At 40.4% G+C, this 21,746-nt stretch overlaps 1 protein-coding gene across 2 annotated transcripts; it reads right to left on the bottom strand.

Moving 5' to 3' along the window:
- Positions 1–1,853: 1,853 nt before the first annotated feature.
- Positions 1,854–21,204, bottom strand: card11 (caspase recruitment domain family, member 11). Of its 2 annotated transcripts, none has more exons than XM_040120070.1 (25): positions 20,852–21,204; positions 15,045–15,253; positions 14,641–14,778; positions 14,225–14,401; positions 12,815–12,963; positions 12,468–12,647; positions 11,633–11,779; positions 10,539–10,664; positions 10,136–10,330; positions 9,860–10,018; positions 9,244–9,313; positions 8,955–9,154; positions 8,666–8,772; positions 8,411–8,451; positions 8,136–8,259; positions 7,752–7,953; positions 7,235–7,361; positions 6,912–7,155; positions 6,280–6,364; positions 5,444–5,539; positions 5,031–5,148; positions 4,034–4,216; positions 3,261–3,382; positions 2,849–2,964; positions 1,854–2,254 (listed from the first exon to the last, which is right to left on the bottom strand). In XM_040120070.1, the coding sequence occupies exons 2-25, from the start codon at positions 15,241–15,243 to the stop codon at positions 2,050–2,052; spliced, it is 3,510 nt and encodes a 1,169-aa protein (XP_039976004.1). In that variant the 5' UTR covers positions 15,244–15,253; positions 20,852–21,204; the 3' UTR covers positions 1,854–2,049. The 2 variants fall into 2 exon arrangements, with proteins under 2 accessions (XP_039976004.1, XP_039976012.1); XM_040120078.1 differs by having other exon boundaries at positions 9,860–10,015.
- Between the last annotated feature and the right edge of the window lie 542 nt (positions 21,205–21,746).

Below are 21,746 nucleotides of genomic sequence, written 5' to 3'. Positions count from 1 at the left end.
TTTCACTTACTGAAGACAAAACTGAGGGTAGAAAGACCAACAAAAAAGCAGCAACTGAGGGCAGCTGCAGTAAAGGCCTGGCAAAGCATCTCAGGGGGGGAAACACAGCATTTGATGACGTCCATGGGTTCATGACTTCAGGGAGTCATTGAATGCAAAGGGTTTTCATCCAAGTGTTAAAAATAATCCTTATTTTCATCATTATGTTGGTTTGTCCAATTACATTTGAGCCTCTGAAAATTAGGTACTATATGTAAAAATGGCTGTAATTCCCAGAAGGTTACTGTGATATTTTCGTTAAATCCCTTGAATTAAAGTCTACACATCAATCAAATCTTGATGGCTTCGTTTCAAATACATTGTGGTGGTGTACGTAGGCAAAACTCCAAAAATTGTTTCATTGTCCAAATACTTACATACCTAACTGTTTATATCACGTATATAATCAAATACATTTTATTGTGTTTACAATGTATGGATATTTTATTACTTTTTTATGGTGTTTATTGTATTTTATTAAACAAACCACGTGTACAAATCAAACAGTAGAGCGTATAGTAGAAGTAGTTAATATCAGCTCTTGTAATGCCCTCTATGGATCCAAAATGCACGGGCTCTGACTAGAGTAAGTCAGATATGGTGGTTTGGGTTTCTTATTATGTTCCAGATATGAGTATTTATGGGACTACTGCATATGGTTGTGTGCATGGCTCTTCTTGTAGATGAGGATATTATCTAGAACCCTTATGAAAGACATTACTCTAAATCCCCTTCTGGCCTACACATTTTTGTCAAAATGAACCATCTGGTTGCCTTTAAAAAAACTAAACACTGATTTAGCTGTAGAAATCCACACAGTGACCAGAGCACAAGCAGGGTTACTGAGTTGTGGATAACATTGCTGAGTAAATCCAGAACATGAGCCCATGTTCCTGATTTGAAGGGCTTTTGCTCAGCAATTTTATTAAGTGATGGTCACTTCTGGCAATCTTAAAGGTAACAGCTTTTGAGTTTTAAAATAAGCCTTTTTAAATCTTACAATAATGAATATGATTCATTTGCGTGAAAAAAAGTAATATCAATGAGCAGCTTCAGTGCAAAGAGTATCACAGATGGATTTCAAAGCACTAATCGTGATAGCCCAACCTCAAAACTTCAAATCACAAGGAGAAGAACCTGGTCACACTTTCCATATTGATGGACAGCCCTTTTAAAACACAGACTAACTCCAATTAACAGCTTAAATTTAAGTTGATGTATACAGTACATGCTTTCCAATGGCGTTAGAGGTTGGTTTACATCAGTGGTTCCCAACTTGGGGGTCAGGACCCCGATAAAGGGTTGACTTAACTGCTCACAACATGTCGACATTCAACTGGTGACGAGGGGTCACAGGGGAGATATTGGTTCATACAAATAGAAAAAAAGAAATAGAAGAAAAAAGACAGAAAAAACTACTGACTGGATCTTTAAAACCCTTGCATTTAAATCTTTCAGCTATATTCTCATTATCCATGGTGCAAATTTCTAATGTGTTCTCTAAAACTTTAAATGTTAAATTATATGCTATTTTACTGTATTCAAATAGTAGCCATTATTTTTATTTTACAATTCTCTCTCTCTCTCTCTTTATATATATATATATATATATATATATATATATATATATGTATAATATATCATATGTTTTGATTTGTATTGAGTGCAGTAAGGTGTGAAGACCTAAAGGTAGCCACTAGAGATCAGTGTAACCTGAGTTAAGAACAGAATGTGAAAGTGCAGCCCACAGAAGCGCTTTTAAGAAATAAGGACCCTTCTCTATCTTTTCAATCTGTTTATTTCTGTAAAGGAAAGGCACACATTTACAAAATATATAATGCATTTATTTTAAGACTACAATAATTTGAGTGTGCATTACTGAGTCTGAGCATAAATATACAGTATATGCATTAAAGCATGATGTACATGGGTTTTTTTGTGTGTTTTATAGTGCTCAGCTACATGTTTATTTTCATGTACAGGCTCTTGTGTGTGTCTGTGTGTGTTTGTCTACAGGAGGTCTTGCTCCACCCAGACTGTCTTCTTCTGCTCCTCTAGTATTCGGTCTTTGATGACCCTGATGAGGTCGTCCGTCCCTGCCCAGGCCTCGGGCTCCAGGCTGGCGTAGAGGCAAGGAATGCCTTCCAGCTCCTTCTCTTTTGCCCGATACAACTTCACAAACTCCTCCTCCGACTCCACGCGCAGAGGCAGCTTCCTGTGTGGACAGGAAACAGGAAGGAAGTAGCGCTGTAGTGGTGAGTGTGGTAATGTTTGGAACCCAGTATCTCTGATGAGATCCTCTAGAACACTCTGCAACAGTGGTCTGTGTGCTTTGTTGTCATTCTCAGAAAGATTACACTGACAATACTGGGTTTCCATACTGATTGTCTTTAAAGATACAATCCACCAGAAAGAATGTGTCTCCTCTGGCATTATCATCAATAAACTAGACTGAAATGCAGCCAGAGACCATGTTTTATTATGAGTAAGATGCACAATTCTCAACCTTTGTATACAGGAACAAGCTGTTCTGCTACTCCTGTTACCGGTAAGAGTTCAGACCCATTGTTTGCAGGCTGCTAGATTTCAATGTGCATTAAACCTCATATATAAATGCTTTTAAACTGTTTAAAAGAGTCAAACAGCAGACTCGTCCTTTAGTTGGCTCAATCTCATCTCCTGCCTGGAGTCAAACTCTCATGAAAGGATTGATGTGTAGTTGCATTTGGAAAAAGAAGTGTGGTTTGCAGCTGTGGGTACGAGGTGCTGGGTAAACATGTGAGAGTAAGTGAGGTATTGTTAGGCTTACCGTAACTTCTTGACATTTTTCTCGCAGATCTTGACATAGATGATGATCGGGTAGATTTCTCTCCGTAGTAGGTCTTTGACGCAACTCAGCTCAGCCTCCAGCAGGCAGTGTTTCCCCTGGTGACGGATGGAAAAATGAGTTTTACAGCTAATGAGATTACAGCTAATCTAGCAGTTTTAACCATGTTTCCAGTATTTATGCTAAACTAAGCTTGCCAGCTAGTGGTACCAGCTACATATTTCCCATACAGACATGAGAGAGGTATTTCAAACTGCCCTGTAGTGTAAACACTTCTAATTGTGAGGGACATTTTTTAAAGAATCAAACAAATTCACACATACAATAAATGCATGTGCACACACACACAAACACACACAAGCACACAACCGCACACTTGTCAAAAATAACCTACCTTGGCAGCGACAGCCTCTATGTTTTCTCGGGTGATGCATTCAAATGTGGCATGTTTCTCTTTGTAGTGAATAAAGGGCTCCACATTCTGTTTCAGATGAAACTCCTCTTTGGTCAGGGTGTCTACACAACCAAGTAGAATAGAAGGGAAAAATATTTAATTTAAATTTTGGCTATAAAAGACACAGGAAAAAAAATGTGTTCGTATGTTAATGATCACCAAAGCACATTTAGCACACAAGAGGAACAGAAACTTTTGAGATTCTTGCCCTGGGGAATCTCCACATAATCAAGACATCACACAGTCTCTTGGTTTGCCAGATGTTCGACTCTGTCTGACCCCCCTGTCCTGGGAGCATTTGGTTTGTAATGAGACCGGAGTGCTGACGCTCTGTGGGCTTGACAGTACAACCAACTTTTATTACCAATATCTCTAAATGGAGAGTTAATCTCCTCTGTGTCATTTTCATCATCAATATCATCATCAGTCTAATTATCAGCCGAGCCATCTTCCATCCTGCTCCTCCTTTTTCTCTGGTTACACTCCGTAACATTTACGCCGCAGTGTAGTACAATACCTGACCCGAATCCTGATATTAGCTCCCTTCTCTCTCCTTTCTCCCTGAAACTACTTGTTATCCACTATCTTTTCTATCTGTGATTCACAATAGGTGAACACACTGGGGATACAACAATGAGGTGGAAATAGTCCTTGTGAGGACATTAAGATGACATGTTTTGCAGTGGGCTTGCTTATTCCCATCAAACACTGACCTGGTTTGCAGATGTTAAAATCCATGGCTCCCCCCATGTTAAGTATTTTCTGAATAATGGTTTTGGCCAGAGCAGTGGGAGTGAATAGGACTGGTCTTCTCCTCTGGGTCTTCTGGGGGGTGACGGGACTGTAGGGAATCAGGTTCAAACTCCTGCTCAGCTCATTATCTTGGTCAGCAGCATCTGTTTACAGCCAAGTCACCACACATACAAAAAGAGGTACACATTTCTGATCAAGAAATTTTAAGCTTTAGTTAACCTTGCTTTTGAATGTGCAAAGTCATTTACATGTAAAAACCATAATATACCTTATGTATATGGAATCAGACTGGATATTTACACAAAATTCATTTTGTTTTAGGACCATACACAATATAATAAAACAATGGTTTTCACATAATATAACTATTGTTCTTGTCTTCAGCGATGCACAATTATATTCTCATATTTAATTATTTATTTGTATTTTTCCTCTTGTTGACACTTTTTAGGGGGCTCCAACCTCCTTACACTTTTCTCTAGAAACTTCATTCAAACTTTAAAATGTTCAGTTCACTTAATTTATTATCATCTTTTGCACCTTCTCTGACAACTTTGTCTTTGCTGTTTAATTTTTCAGCTGACTGTTCATCTACTTTCATATCTTATACTTCAACTGCTTGCAGCGAACACACCTCAGAGCTTTCACTTTAACTGCAAATGCAACAGTTTCAACTGATATTCCAGCTTCACTCAGTGCTTACACTTAAACTGAAAATTAAACTCCTTTCAGGAGTTCCATTTGAACTGCTAATTCAACCGTTTTCAGTATTTGTATGCTGTCTACCAATTTAAATACAACTTCAACTGTTTCCACTTTTGAATTATTTCAAGTGTTTTAACTGTAGATTTTTAGCAGCAAAACACATAACTTTTCTTCAGAAAATTGAGCTTTTTCTAGCTGTTTTTTTGTTGTTGCTCATACAGAGTTTTGTCACCCCTGCACCATTGTACTCACCCTCTGGTCTAAGTGTCTCAAAGCCTTGTCTTGGTAGTGTTGTGCTGCCTGAGTTGATGATCCTCACGCGCTCATTGCTGTTCATTCGCTTGTACTTGATATCCACTCTGCTGACAAACTACATACCAAAGCAGACACAAAAAAGTACCATATTATTGGACACATCTTAGATAAACAGCTTTGTTCAATTCCACACATTCATTTTAGGAAAACAGCTTTACCCAAAATTCTGCAAAAAGAACTCAAGTTATATATTCCTCAGTATTGTTGGTATAAGGTCAAGGTTTTTTTAGGTTGTGAGGTTATATTCATGTTTCAGGAAGTCTGAACCTGCAGGCTGTAGCATGGGTTCGCCATTGCGCTCAACAGACTTAGACACTGAACACCTGGAGGTTTTGTTTGCACTTCATTACCTGTAGTATCTGAGTGAGGAAGATGCTGGCTCTAGACAAGCGTGGGCTGGCTTTAGGATCAGGCAAGGGGCTGGATTCCTCTGGCTGTAAATTGCTCTGCACAGACACATAGACACAGCTTGTAATTTAAAGACTTTAGGTTAAAAAAATATCAACCGAAAATTGTACCAACTACAGAGGAATTAGACCTGCTACAAATTTGGTGTATAATGCAGATTCCAATGACAAAATGATTTCAGGGCTACACACCAACTACACCTAGAATTAATGCAACTCCTTATGTTTTAGACCACAAACATTGCTTAAATTGCCCTGTCGATACCTATGAATATATGTGGTCAGCATGAATAACAGTACCAGACGGTAAACCTTTGTTTAACATTTTTCAGCCTTTTACTTTGTGTAGAATAACTAGTTACCCATGTACTACAGTCCTTGTCTGTGACTAAAATATTCCTTATTTGCTAAATAGTGGTCTGTTTTGGCATGTACTTGCACAGTGCAATGCACATTACAATGCACATTACAATGCATCATGTTTGAGAGATGTGAAAGAGTCTGAAGGTCATACCTTCTCCCCCTGTTTAAACCCCTCTATACAGGTGTCCTAACGATGAGGACTTGATAACACAGCTGCAAAAAAAATGTTCCCTTACTCACTTTACATCCTTCAAACACTGCCAACCACAATACTTACCACGTGCCCCAGGGGAGTTGCTTGAGCCTTTTTGCTTTAGTTAAATAGGAACGTGTAGGTATATTAATTCCACAGATTCAAATATGTGTTTTTTTAACTAAGATAAAAAAAAGATAAAATAGTCTAGACTGTTACTTACCCTATTGTTGCGGTGAGTTTCATTTTCTTCTTTCCCCCCTCGATAGACTAACTTCTGAATCTTTACCAAAAGCAGCTGCTGGGCCCTACACTCACACACATTTGCACACACATACACAAGTCTTCATAAATTTGTCGATCACATAATTTTGACATAATTACCAAAGTAAAAACAACTTGTATTATCATTTAAGAGCCTGTCCTCCCTCAAATCTGCTCCCTGTGCTTCTTGTTGTCCTCAAACAGATTGTGGGGCTCAAGTGAGAAAAATGTGCAAGGGTTTAATTGTGTGTATGTGTGTGTTGGTGGATTTTGCTGCTTCGTCAGGACAGTTAGTGAAACTTTCCATCCTGAAAGCAGATGCAGACCCCTTAAGCTGGTACACTTTGCATGGTTGCTCAACTGTTGCTCAACTGTTCATCACTTTTGCATCATGCTCAAGATCATGAGGTACTAAAGCAGAACAGATGCATGGTAGTCAAACACTTCCAGCATTTAAATTGTCTAAGACAACACGCTGGTTTGTAACATGTGCTTTAAATGTACACATCAGAAAAAAAAAGTGTTTCATCAGACTCTCATCCTATATGTAAGAATGTCAGTGCCTTTATTCCTAAAAGATCCGCTTTGTACCGTGAGTTGCTGGGTAGGGTGCCGCGCTCGACCTGGTCGGAGCCGTTGTAGGGGTCAACACGGGCGCACAGCCACTCACAGCGTCCCTGGTACCTGGTGTCTAGGACGTGCACCACCTCGTCACAGCGCACGCTCAAGGAGCAGTTGTCTGATTGGCCAGAGATGTTGAGGTTGACCCGTATGTAGAAGGAGTCGCCAGAAGCCAGTGTGCCATCTGCTAGGTCCCTCTGAAGACGACGGTAAGCTGAAAAACACATACATTTGAATATACAGTATATGAATATTACACAAACAGTGTAAGTCCAATAAAAACCAAAACTTACAGTCATAGTTGGCTCGATAATGCAGCTGGACTGGTCCAGAGCAGTGCTGCAGCGTCCAATGGGCTTCTTCCTGAGTGCTGGTATCCAATGAAATGCTTTGGCTCTCCCCACGTATGCAACCCTCAAGCTGGTCAGCCAATCACAGCACATGACAGATGAATAATGCATTCGTGTTTTTGGTATGTTGTGTTTAATTTTGGCAAATTAGTCCCTCACTTACAGAAGATGGTTATTATACATGGGAATGAACAAAACAATCATGCATCTGGATATATAAAAATAAACGGCTGTTGAAAAAGTAAAGTTTTCTGTTAGTTTTAGCGTTCCTTTTTCTTCTGAAACTGTCCACGCACGTTGAAAGCTCTTACTAGTTCTCTTCTTTTTGTACAGTCAATGGTTCTACTTGGACAAAAATACACTTCAGTGAGCTTTTATTCATCTTACAATCTGTGTGAAGGTGGGGTTCAACCCATGCAGTGAGTACGGCTGTTTGATGTTTCAGCAGTAGACTACTTACCAAAAGGAGGTGGTGACCCTCTCGTAGCCCTGCCTTCTCTGCGATGGAACCTGACTGGACAGCTGAAATGAAAATCCCGCTGTCATTGCCCCCAACCAGAGTGATATCCTTCAAAAGATTGTCCCCTTGCAACGACAGCTCCTGCACCGGCTTCAAGGAAGAGCTGATCCTAGAGAGGGAGGACAGAGACGGACGGAACGGCCTGCATACAGACATACACAAAACATATTTCCGCAGAGACACAAACACACACACACACACACACACACACACACACAAACACGCAAACAAGTGTGACAGTGGACAGTGAAAGATGTTTATTAGTATGTGTGTCTTACAACGATACACAAAGTGTACGTGAGTGCATGAGTGTTTGTGCTGTACCTCTCCAAAGAGAGTTTCCTGAGGATATTGTTGACCTGCTCCAGGTCATAAGTGTCCATTCCTTCTGACTGATGGGATGAGGAAGATGAGTGGACAGAAGGAGGACCACGCTGCACTTCGTCCACTAAGGAGAGAAGAGACGGACAGAAATAGACAGAAAAGAGACAGAATAGCAAATAGCTTCATTAAAAAACAGGCAAACATGATAAATACAGACATTCGGATCAAAAACATAATTAGTGTGATTTTGGGATATTTGTAATAGTGTACTTTACCAATCTCCATCTCCATGTTGTCACTATCAAAGTCCAAGAGGCTAAAAGAGACCAAACATCAGACTATTTTGAAGCTTTTCATAACAGGAAATTAAATACAATCCAGATCATATTCATAAAAAAGGATGAAAATAGGTTGGCATATAACCATCTCCACTGACATGACTGGTAAAGACTAACTGACTGATTTATTAAATACTATATACTATATGTGCACCACTTTGATTAGCTGACATGATAAAAGGTTGTGACTACCTGCGGGGGTGGAAGTCATGTTCTTTCTCCCTCTCTCTGCGGTACAGCGATCCTGTTTCAGGTGGTTCAGGGAGTGTGGACAGGATGCTGTCGTTACGGTAACGCAGCTGGAGATGTGAACAAGAGTGAACAAAGCAGAAGTTGACATTACTGACTCGGAAACTTAACAAAACGGTTAACCAGTTTTACCAAACATGGAACAAAGTGACACGACACTGCAGTCTCCCAATAATAAAGAGATGCATTATTTTTTCTGCGTTGACCTAACAGATAAAACTCTGGACCTCACCATATTCGGCCTGCTGCCCGCCTCCACCATGGTGAAAGGAAGTGGTGAGGGAAAGGGGCAGGAGGAGGAGAGTGGGGGAGCCGAGCAAGGAGGATATGTAGGGGACATCGGGAAGATGGGGGAGGGAGGGAGGGAGCTGCTGTTGAGGCGCGGATTTGACATCTGAATTTCCAGAAAATCTCCTCCGTTGACTGACAGAGCTGAAAGTTGTAGACAAATGTGGATAAACTTGGACAAAGGATGTGTCATTTTTAGGGTTGAATATATGAATGAAACATATGATAGTTACCTGCAGGGTGAGTTGCTTCTGAGTTTACTTGACTGTCTTTGGGTACACAGACTGGAGATTTAACTCTGTTCTAAAAGATAAAACATAAAGATCTTTATTTTAGACTTAAAACACATTTTACTTGTAGCATCCTATTGACAAATGGCTCTGACAATGCTAAATGGCATTTACCATTCAAAAAAATAGTCTCTCTATATATATTGCCGGTGACTATAAAGCCCGTCACATTTATTCCTACTTGCATACTTGAGATAAAAGCTATTTATCAAATTTCTTGCAACTTAAAAATGCTGTTAGGTTTAAGAGAGCTTGAGGTTTCTTACGTTGGTTAAGTATAGAATGTAATCCCTATTTATAAATTATAAATATATTAGATTGCAGTTCATTTCAAATGTAAATCGCTACTGGAAATCACACAAATAAAATAAACAGAGAAATAACAATATGGCAGATGTTGGGTAAAGCCTTGTCTTGGATAGGCTGTTCCTGCACAGTGCATGTGCGATCAATTATGTGATCACTTGACGGTTACACTTAAATGTTAATCTTAAACTTTAACTTTGCCAAATTCTCCAATAAGTAAATAAGTAGGTGTGAGTAGTGGACAGTGGCTGACCCCTGCTTTAAGGTTAGGTCTGCGTTTGAGCCGAGGCTCCTCAGACAAGACCTTCTCCTCTGGCGACTCATCGCTGGACCATCCTGATTGGCCAGAGACAGGTTTAAACTCCTCCCCCTTAGAGATGATGGGTGGAGGCAGGTCCCTTGGCAGACTCTGCTAAAAACAGACACAAAAAAATTAGGAAAATTTCATGAAAACATCAGCAACTTTTAAAAGGTGAGATGAGATTATATGCAGTAACCGTATACGGTCATTTACTCTGCTGTGTCTAACCTGGTCTAAAACAATGTCCTTGGACATCCTTCGTAGACGAGACTCCAGGGTGACCAGCTTGGCCTCTTTCCGTACAATCTCAATTTGGAGTTCATCGCTCTTCTCCTCCAGCTCTCTGATCTGCTTGCGATATTTGTCTTTGTCAATCAGACTCTGGGAGAACTGGTGCTGGGCCTCGTCTCTGGTTCGAAATGCCTGTAGTGGCGGTAAGCAACAGCAAAACATGCACATATAATCACACACAAAAACAGGCAAAATGTGAATGGTCACAATGTGCAGTTGCAAAGATCTGTGCGTGTGTGTGTGTGTGTGTGTGTGTGTGTGTGTGTGTGTGTGTGTGTGTGTGTGTGTGTGTGTGTGTGTGTGTGCGTGCGTGGGTGCGTGTGTGTATGATTGTTTTCACCTGGTCCCGCTCCTTCTCCACTTCGTCTAGCTGTATGGTGATGGTGTCCATGCGGTTGCGATACATCTCACAGTCCTTCTGCAGTGTTGAGCACTTCAGCTCCAGCTCCTCCTTCTCCTCCAGATACTGCACACACACAAACACACACACGCACACACACAAACACACACACACGCGCACACACACACACACACACACACACACACACACACACACACACACACACACACCACCAACACCAGTTTTTAAGAGTTTATTTGGCAAAGAAAGGTAGAAAGGGGGGAAAAGAAACAAAGAGGGAGATAGTAGAAAGACCAGATTACATAGAGAAAGAAGTCTGAGATGGGGGTTTCTGCACAGGGTGTGTTTTTCTCAGATGGTCTCAGGGGCATAAGGCTTTCTGTTCATGGGTCTCTTGGGTGTGTTTTTGCAACCCTTTCTTTGTTCCCAGTCTGACTCTGCTTCACATCCATACAGGTCCACACAATCATACATTCGATAACACACACACACACACAAAGATTCAAACAAGCAACCACTTAGTCATGAGACCACTTGTCTAAATTCTGCGTACGTTAAATCCTTTATGAGTAAGTACTTGCTTGTGTGTGTGTGTGTGTGTGTGTGTGTGTGTGTGTGTGTGTGTGTGTGTGTGTGTGTGTGTGTGTGTGTGTGTGTGTGTGTGTGTGTGTGTGTACTTGAATGGCTATACATTGTGAAGAGTCTGAGTTTTAATCCACTGGAGTGACGACATTTTGGAAAAGTGAGGACATTTGGCCAGTCCTCTCTTTCTGACACACCTTCAAAGGGTTGTTTGAGGATTAAGAGTTGGTTTTAGGGTTTGATTTAGAATCAGGTTTGGGTTAGGGCAGGGGTTAGGGTTAAGCATTTAGTTGTGATGGTTAAAGTTAGGGTAAGGGGCTAGAGAATGCATTATGTCAGTGTCTACACAAAGATAGAAGTACAAACGTTTGCGTGTGTGTGTGTGTGTGTGTGTGTGTGTGTGTGTGTGTGTGTGTGTGTGTGTGTGTGTGTGTGTGTGTGTGTGTGTGTGTGTGTGTGTGTGTGTGTGTGTTGTGTGGTGTGTTTGTTACTTTATCTCGTAGTTCCTCTGCCTGTCTAACTTCTTCGTGCAGGTTGTAAAGGCGGTTGACCAGGTCCTGTCTGTCTTCTAGTGCTTCCTGTCTGTCATGCTCCAAAATGTCAAGGATGGTCTTGTCTGATGCAGGTAGGGGACCAGGCTGGATTTAAAAACAAACACGCACAATGGTTGGTATCTACCTTGAACAAGCTGCATTATTCACAGTGGAAAAAATGAGTAGTCACAAACCCACAGAGAATCATCACCAGACTTTGCAGTTCACCTCAACCCTACAGAGCATTTTAGTGTTCTGGTTTTATGGCCCACAACTTTGCTGTTTTGGTTCACTGTCACCATTTTTCATTTGCTTCCTTTCAGGAGCAGACAGCTATTTTCAGCAAAAAAGCTGTGATAAAGCCATTGTACGCTACCTGCCAAGCGCCAAACAGCAGACAGACAAGCTAAGTGACTAGCTAGTAGAACACTTAGCCAAAGCTCTGGCGAAAGAGCCAGATATTTTTCTCAGGAGTTTGTATTAGCAGAGAATAATCCACTGTGTAGCCGAGGATGGCTTGTTAGTAGCCCACATCTGAGATCCAATCACGCTCCACTAGGCCGTGTAGCTGGGCTAATAAAGCTTGGCAGCAGGCAAAGTGAAAAGGTTCTCAAGGCTGTTGTTTTAAAAGATGTTCTGCTCTGTCAAAGACTGTGAAACATAAGAATCACTGCTAGTAAATGTAAATATGGCAATGCAATGCAAAGAAGGCAGAGGCCAAGGGCTACACACTGGGGGACCTCTTACGCTGGTTACTGAACCTGTGTATGTGTGTGTTTCAGACAGGCCACACCTGTATGATGGACTGTAGCTCCTGCAGTTTGATCTTGAGCATCTCGTTCTCTCTTTCCAGCTCAAAGATCTGCTCTCTCTTCGGCCGGTTCTCGATGTCGTTCTTCAGCTTGAGACTCTGCCTCCTCTCCATCTTACACTCCTCCTCCACCTTGTTCAGCCTGTGCTTCAGCTGATCAATCTATACATGCAGAGAGAGTGAATAAAAAGATATAGTTACACTGCCTGATAAATGCCCTCAAATCCCCAGATTTCCTCAGAACTCACTGTCACTTTTATAATCAATGATCATTTCTTACACTTTTTTGCTAGGTCAAAGTGTAATGACATTCACGTGTCCATCAGTACCTCTAACTGCAGGTCTCGGCTCCTCATCACTGCCATGTTCTTCTCCTCACTCAGCGTGGCGTACCTCATTGCCAGTTTGTAGTTTTCATCCTTCACTCTCAGAAGCTCATCACTGTAGGTGTTTCTCTCTTCTCTCAACTTATTGTATCCTGGAGAACCAACCGCGAGACATTGATAGTAAATGGTCAGTGTTGTCCTGCTGCACACATACTGCATGTCCCGGACTATAGTCAGCTGTAGCAATCATTGCAAAATGTATATAATATTATGCTTACTTTTTACTTTTTTATACTAAATTTAATATAGTATGATGTACAAAAAATTCAAGCATTAAATATGGGGTTTTTGTTTACCTGTTATGTTGTTGTCATTCAATGTCAGGACACCTAACACTATCTTGAACTTTTGAATTTTTTTAAAGTCACAGTGCTTTTCTGGTTCTGTTTTCTAACACCTAATTTCAGGCTATACTTTCCCACCTGTTTCAGATGAACTTTAAATATCTTTATAAAAGTTTCGTTAGAGCATTTGAAGTATTTGTATATCTAAAATAATACAAAGATTAAGAATGATTAAATTATCCTCAAAGCTTCTCACAGCCACTGAACATCTAAATTGAATACAAAAAAAACCCCAAATTCTTTCTAACAAATATGTATCCACAGGACATAATCACAAAAAACTGAACACAAACAAAATGCACAAGTATAATTCAACTAAAGAAGATTAAACCTACAGGCTATACCTACAAATAACCTTATTGGGTTTGGCTTCAGTGCATTCATTTATTAAGTGTCTGCACATCAGCTATTCTTTATGAATTCCTCATATACATAACAGAACAGCCAAACTAAATGACTACAGACTTTTAGAAAAAACCGTAATGTAATATTTGGATATACCAAGTTCAGGACAATTTCAGGAGGACAGTTATAATTTTAGGATAATAAGATTTAGCAAATTCATCCTGACCAGGAAATTTACGATAATACTGCATATATCTTCCTCATTTAAGTGTACAGCAAAAAGCTGTCAGAGAAACATGAGTTGATCTGAAGAGTATTCTCAAATTATCTTTAGTATTTGTTTAAATGGGAAAGTGCCTGGTGTACCAGCTGCAGAATTTAACTACACAGGACATAATAACAAATACCACAGTGTCCTAGTTTCATGAATAGGTTTTTGGTAGACAATGCAACTGGCAACAGGGCCTTAATAAATTCAACTGCTGTGCACTGACCAGGGTAAACCAAGCACGTTTGGTAGGTTAGCAATTTCAGTGCTAAGTGATAAGCTTTTGGTTTGGATTTAATGCTCAACCATTACCCAAGTATCTATCATTATTGTTTTTTAACACAGATGGAGGGGTCTTGCATGTCATGATCCTAAAATAATAACATGTATTTTTACTCTGTTGGAAGGCCTGGAGCTCCTGATTGGCCAGCCGTAGCTTCTTCTGCTCGTCCTCCAGTGTGCAGTTCTTCCTGCTGAGCTCAACCTGCTGCAGGGTCTTGACTTTGGACTGCTGCTGCAGCTTCATTACTTCATTCATCAGGAACTGGGTCAGGCCCTCGTGACCCTCCTCCACTGCAGCGAGATACAGACAGCAGGCACAGAGGAGACGACAGCAAAAAAGACACGTCACTGAATACAATGTAATGAACGGAAATCATTGGTTGCCTCAGTTCAGAATAGAGTATATTGTCCATTAAAACCCATATCAGTCAAGCTGTAATGCAACGTGTCTGTACGGTATGTACGAGTTCCATCAGAGTTTATGCCCATCCATACGTGTATGTGTCTGCATCCAAAGGTGTGTGTCTCACCTACGATGGTGGAGAAGCGTCGTGTTGGATCCTTCCCTGTGACCAGCTTGTACAGGTCGGGGTAGTAAAACTCTAGACTCTCCAGAAACGCCACATAACCCCGCTCTCCTTTAGTGTTGAGTATGTCAAGTAGACGGCCTGACAGAGGATTTATTAACATACTTTAAGTTCAACACACAAAAACACAGCAGGACCTCCTTTTTATGAATTTCCTAGATCACCAAAGTTGTTGTGTGACCCAAAGTGAATTAGGGTTTGTAATAACAGAAAATCAAATCATTCATTGGTTTACAGCCTGGTGTGAGGAAAAATTAGCATGAACAGTACATCACAAAAACAAGAGTTCCACCTCCACAGTGAAAACACAAACACACACACACACGAGCACACATCCTTCTGCCTACTTGTGCGGTTTGCTTTGGAGACCAGCAGCATGGAGTTGAGAATCTCATCCTCGTCCTGTTCATCCAGGACTTTGCACTGGCGGAGGTAGGGGGTGAGCTTTGCTGGGGAGATGATTCGACACAGGTCGTAGCGTTTGTTCTCCACCGTCTCCCACAGCGCCTCCACACTATCATAAAACCCAGAAGTCCCGTTTTCCATCTCTTACACCCTGAAAAGTAGTAAAACCAACAGGGGCAATTGGCTATGCAGTATGTTTATTTTGTTTATGTAATTTTGCATCCACAACTGGATCAAAGAGATGCTCAAGGCAAGGCACTATTATGCATGTGTGTCCGTCTTTGACTATTGCCTCTTACTCAAAACAGATAATAGGGCTGCATTACATTATACTATATTTAGGTTAACTGAAGAGAATGGCATCTGTGGTTGTTCTCTGAGGGATTTCTGCTGTATAGAACATTGGCACAAAAATGTGTTTGCGAAGAAAGTAGCAACAAAGATGAGATTTTTTTTCTTGGGTTCTGAGGAACTACAAGCTGACATTGTGTTGTCTTAGATAACTTGGTGAGTTGTCCGCAATACCAAAGGAAGTATACCAAATCCAAAAATGGGCCTCGACACAAGTATTGCAGATATCTGTTCTTTTTTTTCTTTCATGCTATTTCCGAGGGCTTTTCCTCTTCCTGCATCAAGGTAAAGCAGGTTCAGGTAAGCAGATGAGAGCTGTAGATTACATTTTAATTTGCCCAGCACTTTGGTTTGTGACCAAATATATTCAAAACGAATGACATTCCCATCAGCCTTAATTGTAGTTTGTGCATAGTGTTAATTAGCAAATTTGATGTTGTGGCAAATGTTTGGCATTTGCATACTGCAATTTATTGTTACTTATCAGTTGACATAGACACCAACACCAATATGTCTGCAATATTGGATATATTGGCCTGGCCAGTTTATCAGTCCAGGTCTGATTGTGAACGTGGTCAACGTTAAACCTGCATCAATTAATACTTTGAATAAATAACAGAATGTGATCACTATAACATGATCATCTCTGTAGCAAAGGTGATTAACTTGGCGGATATTCTTTGGTTGATAAAATAAGTAGGCAATATTAAAACATGGCATTTGCATTTACAACTAATATGCCCTCTGTAATATGATCATTTACACTTATCTGTGAAAGAACAATGCAAGTCTTCGTAAAGTATAGTGAGATTTTGCTCATTTGGGTCCCACACATTCTCCACTACATCTGTTTCCCTTATAAACATCTAACCTTACACCAACTGACGTCTTTCCATTTGCCTCTCCTGTCTCTTTTTACTTTTCCAGAGACATATTACTACTCTCTTTATCTTCTTTTCACTCCCACTTGATTTCCTCTCTCCATCATTTCACTCTCTGATACACACGCGAGCGCACACACACACACACACACACAGACACACACACACACACACACCTACACACACACACACACACACGTGCTGTCCATGCATCTCTAGCATTTGCATGTTGTCTGGCGAGTAGGTGTTATCCTATAATCCTGCTTTGTGACTTGTAGGCTTCAGTTAGGCAAATCAAGGCTATCTGAGGCCATTACTCATGTAAACACACACAATCACACACACTTTTGCATACCATTTTCATCTGCACCGTGCATGTAAATAAATCAGCTTGCACTTCAAACAAACGCACATACAGACATATACTGGTTAAATTGAAGAAAAATGTTGAGCCAGCAACATCAGTTTTACAAAATTTCTGTCAGTATGTAACTCTTATCTTGAAGTGAAGTTCAGCTCCCTTCAGACTCAGATAAACTGTGAACAAAATCAAGGATAGGCTACATTTCAAATGCCGTCGGAGGCAGACAGAAATATCACACTCTTTCAACACTTGAAGTTATTATTTGTATCTCAAGTGTGTATATACTGCCACACTCACAGTAGATGATGAAACCGCAAGCACTCAGACCAACACACACCCATGCACTCATGCAGAAGTACACAGTGCATGCAGACACACATTGAACACACATACACAAATACACACACACACACGCCTGCGCGCACACATCACACGCACACAGACCTCTTGAGTAACCACATACATGTTTCCTCTTCTCTCTTCTCTTATTTTGGAGTTCATTACCGAGAAAGCTTATCCTTGCTTCCTCCTTTTCAAACCAGATGTGAGTAGTAGTTTTCTTACCTTATTCTCCTTTAGTCTTCTCAGTCGGCTGCTTTTGTTTATAGTAATGTGGTCAGGGGAGTTGATTGTCTTTTTTAGAGCAATGTATGAGTGTGAGTGAGTGTGCATGCGTGTGTGTGTGTGTGTGTGTGTGTGTGTCTGTGTGTGTGTGTGTGCGTCTGTGTGTACATGTGCGTCTGTGGGTCTGTGTGCATTTGTGTGGTGTGTGTGTGTGTGTGTGTGTGTGTGTGTGTGTGTGTTTGTGCGTCTGTGTGTGCGTGAGTGTGTGTGTGTGTGTGTGTGTGTGTGTGTGTCCTCTAAAACAAAACCTTGCATTTTCCCTTTTTTTTCCAACTGCAGACTTCAGAGAGGCAGACACACAAACAACACTACGTACCATCTTGTAGGACTGATGGGCTAAGCAGCACATTTGTTTCCATTATTACACCCGCCGACTACTTGAACTGTTCACCGCTGCCTTTATCTATCTTTATGTATCTCAAACCGTACATCCTTATCACAGGACTACTACTGTTATTTGCCATAATTTGACCATCATTTGGTCACTGAAGGACATACAGATATAATCCACAACTTACAAGTTTTATTTCACTGATTATATGTGTGCACAATTTACAGCATGACTAAACTTAAACTGGATAGATTGTATATTTGAAAACATATCAGAGATGTTTTCAAATATACAATCTATCCAATACAATCTATTTGCAGTGTACTCTGAATATTAAATGGACCCCAAACCCGCATTTTAAAAGGCCAAATGTTGAGTTTTTACTGTGAATTTCTGAAATGATAATTTCATTTTTTAATTTTTTATGAGAAACTGAATGTGCTTTAATGGTTTCTACAAATAAATTCACTTGTGGACTTTTGCAGCATATTGTCTACTATTTCTAAAAATTATTTAATTTGGACCAACTAGTTATCGAGCAAGTAGTACTAACTTTCTGTAATTTATTGGTACTAAAAATAGTGCCAATGTGAACGTTTCTGTGTCTCTAGATCTCTATAGAGTGGAAAGTGTACAAATCCATGTCCTTGCACAACTGTGAGTATTGAAAGCCTTTATTCAACACCGCAAGAACAAATACAAGTTTTTATCATCTTGCTCTTCCTATTGTTTTCACCATTTAGCAAAATTATTAATGAATGTTAAGACCTACATTTTTGTGAAAAAGATTACAATTGCAGGTTTCCGTTGTCAGATCATTTCATACTAACAGGGAGTGATTACATTTTGGAAAGAACCTCATCAAATGCACGGCAGTACAATGGTAAATGACTGACACTGATTGCAAGTGTTCAGGTAATCTGCACTTTTTCACATGTAGCTTTTTCATACACTTCACTGTTATGTATATTCCATTCCATGATTTTGTTGATTTTCATTTCTTATTCCTTATTTTATTTATCTTTTTTAACAACTGTATTTGATGCTACAATAACTTGGGAGTCTTTAAAAATAATTAAACCTAAGTATTGTTGCTTCAATCTTTTAGGGGGGATATCAGAGGCATAGAGGAAAAATTCATTAGATTTGGTTTTTAATTTCTTTGCACTCACCTTTGTTACTTTCTGTGAGTGATGAGAGATGAATGCTTTAGTGGAAACACAAACTGATTCCCACTGATTTTCCATTTTGCTGATATTATCTTCTGCAGCTAATCTAGATGTCTTTTTATCTAGCTTTTAATCTGGTCATTTAACCAAAGAGACAGTGTGTGTAGGTGTAACAGCCATTGCTTGTGACCGCTCTATTCATATGATGGTTGCTATAATTTTAGCACTAAATGAAAAGTCCAAATGATCTGTGTGGAGTTACTCTAAGACAAATATCAGTAAATTCCTCTTTGGTTTCTCTAAAATGTACACAAACCACAACAACAAATATGTATGAACTGTGTATCATTGTGACCCAGATTCCTTTCATTCACAACCAACCACGACTATATCCTGCAAACCCACAAACTCAGACTTTATGTCAGAGAGACCAAACTGTCCATCGCAAGGGGAAAATAATCTACCGGACGTCGTGTGCCAGTGACTCAAAGACTGTAAGTGAGTGCAAATAAAAGTGCAGTCAATCCAATCCAAAATCAAATAGAGTACCGGAGTCACTGAACTTGTATAGAGTGTTTTGCTTTCCATTGTGCAGCACATGCAGTATATATATATATGTTCCAGCACATTTCTCTAGCACATAAATGATTATAGTTTACAGGATCCAAAATAATAGTGTGATCTCTCTAAGGCTTCACACAATGTCAGTCAATTCCAGTCAATTCAAATTCAGTCCTTGTGCACTAGATGGGGCTCAGTGATCATACAAGGGCTTCGTCCAGGCTTACTGTAAGTGTGCTGGACTGGGATTGGCTGGCCAGCAAATCTGATGGACAGATACGATCAGTTCAGGTGTACAAACCATCATAAAGGCTCCATTGTCCTGCAGAATAGCTGAAGCCTATAGGAATTTGATATCCGGGCTCTGCCCGCTGTTTGTGCAATGTGTATAATTTTGAAAAAGAAGGGCACAGTCAGGTGTGTCCTTTGGAAGCTGCAGTGAACCATCTCCTATTTTACTTCAAAAAACTTAGAGGCTGAATTTTGTCTCTTATGGAGCACTTTCTGATTAATAATACTTTCACGTTTGAAAAGTTAATGCACATTGGTTGTAGTGTGGAGTGGCAAGTATTTTTTTAATTTTAAAAAGGAGGATTTCTTTCTATTTCTTAAAACATATGACTAAACAGTCAAATTAACCCAGTTTAAGTAAAATCATATTTAAAAAGTTGGGATCAGTGCATTCTAATAAATGAACAGAATACAGTCACATCTCTGCGAAGGCACCGTACATGACCTGTCTCCCTGTATCTCCCTGATTCTCCCTTTCACTGGATCCCATTGTCTTCTGCACCTGCGACTGGAATCCTAGACATTTTGTTAATGCCAGATAACGTCCAGGGGCTGACAGACGACCAGCCACTGTGTTACCAAACTAATAACTATCTTCATGCATGAGCCGAGAGGATGTCAGTAGAGGCCAAGACAAACGCTCATAACCCACACGATCTGCTGATAGAAACGAACAACGATCATAAAAAACAGAGAGGGCAAAACTGTGACGATTAATTACAAGATGTGAGGAAACCAGTGAGTAACCTGCACCAGTAATGTAAAAGGGGGACAAACATGCAGTCATTAAAGCTCTTCCGAAAGTCTAAGTGACTTGTTTTGGATATGTGGTGTGTGTGTGTGTGTGTGTGTGTGTGTGTGCGCGCGCGCGTGTGCATGCGTACGTGCCTGCATGCGTGTGTGTGTGTGTGTGTGTGTGTGTGTGTGTGTGTGTGTTTTATTTTTTTAATGATGACAACACTCTAGATAACCCACAGCACGGTTGTGACAGGCTGTAAACGCTGCACTGAAACTCTATGAGGTGTAATAGTCTGTGCGACTTCTCGGTTTTTCCACTCAAACTGGCGCACGTTCAAAAGCCTGTTCGGCAACTTTTCTACCAAATGCCTTTATTTCTCAATGGATCAACACGTTTAGGCTTGCACAACAGGAATATGATTAGAGTTATTTTGCCTACCTGAGATGCGGCGGATAAGTAGTCCGAGGTGTCGGAGGGAAATCAAAGTTGTCCTAGGCGTGGTAACCTGTTTGTTTTTGTTGTTTTCTTGTTTTTGTTGTAGTTGTTGTTGTTGTTTTAATTCACGAAACCGGTTGTTTCACCCCAAATTCCCAGAGGCTCAGGTTGTCTCCATGTATCCAAAAGACAGGCAGGTTTTACAGAGGCTGGAGAGTGCATGGGAGATGTGGCCCAGGCTGACTGCCTGAGATGAAGATCGAGACAGAGAGAGAGAGAGAGATGCAGACAGAAAGCGGAGGCGGGCGGTGTGAGCTCAGATGGAAATAACAAGTTCACTGCTGTGAGGTGAGGAAGAGCGCAACCCCGCTGCCTGTGTGACCCGTCTCACTTTGTGCTCTGTGTCTATGATCAGACACGGCTCAATGGGAGGGCCAAAGAATCTGGCAATATTCACACACTGCTCTGGGGAAGTTCATAGTAGGTGAATAGGAAGTGCATTTGAGACTATTAATTGTCTCTTCCATAGATGGTGAAGGCTTTTATCTTATCTTATCTGCAGCAAACTCATTGCCTACTCCTTCAACTGCATGACATCAACATATCAGGCAAATCTTTTCTTAGGATATGTAAATACTGAGGTAAAACTGTACGTCACCTCAGTATTGCAGTTCTTAACTACTTCACCTCCATGTCACTAGGCTATAGATTCAGAAGGAAATGTAACCTACCTACCTTCTGCTCCACTAGGCCTACATTTGTCTGAAAGCTGTATGGAGTATTTTTATACTGCAGTATTGCCACTTTAGCTTTAACAGGATCTGAATACACCCTCCACCTCTGATACTGAAAGAGGGCATTCTGCATATTGAGTACATTTCACTTTTGATATTTAAAG

This window comes from Xiphias gladius, chromosome 3 (assembly GCF_016859285.1).
Source record: "Xiphias gladius isolate SHS-SW01 ecotype Sanya breed wild chromosome 3, ASM1685928v1, whole genome shotgun sequence".
Taxonomy (NCBI): domain Eukaryota; kingdom Metazoa; phylum Chordata; class Actinopteri; order Istiophoriformes; family Xiphiidae; genus Xiphias; species Xiphias gladius.
Note: the sequence above shows the minus strand (reverse complement) of the source record. Positions and strands in the feature narration are given on the sequence as shown.

What these genes read in the sequence shown, in the direction of transcription:
- card11 (XM_040120070.1), bottom strand. Translation starts at nt 15,243, where the DNA reads ATGGAAAACGGGACTTCTGGGTTTTATGATAGTGTGGAGGCGCTGTGG. An exon ending in GCTCCAGGCCTTCCAACAGA is followed by an intron (nt 12,964 to 14,224) that starts GTAAAAATACAT and finishes TTGGTTCTCCAG; the next exon opens with GATACAATAAGTTGAGAGAA. An exon ending in AGAAGCAACTCACCCTGCAG is followed by an intron (nt 9,155 to 9,243) that starts GTAACTATCATA and finishes TACAACTTTCAG; the next exon opens with CTCTGTCAGTCAACGGAGGA.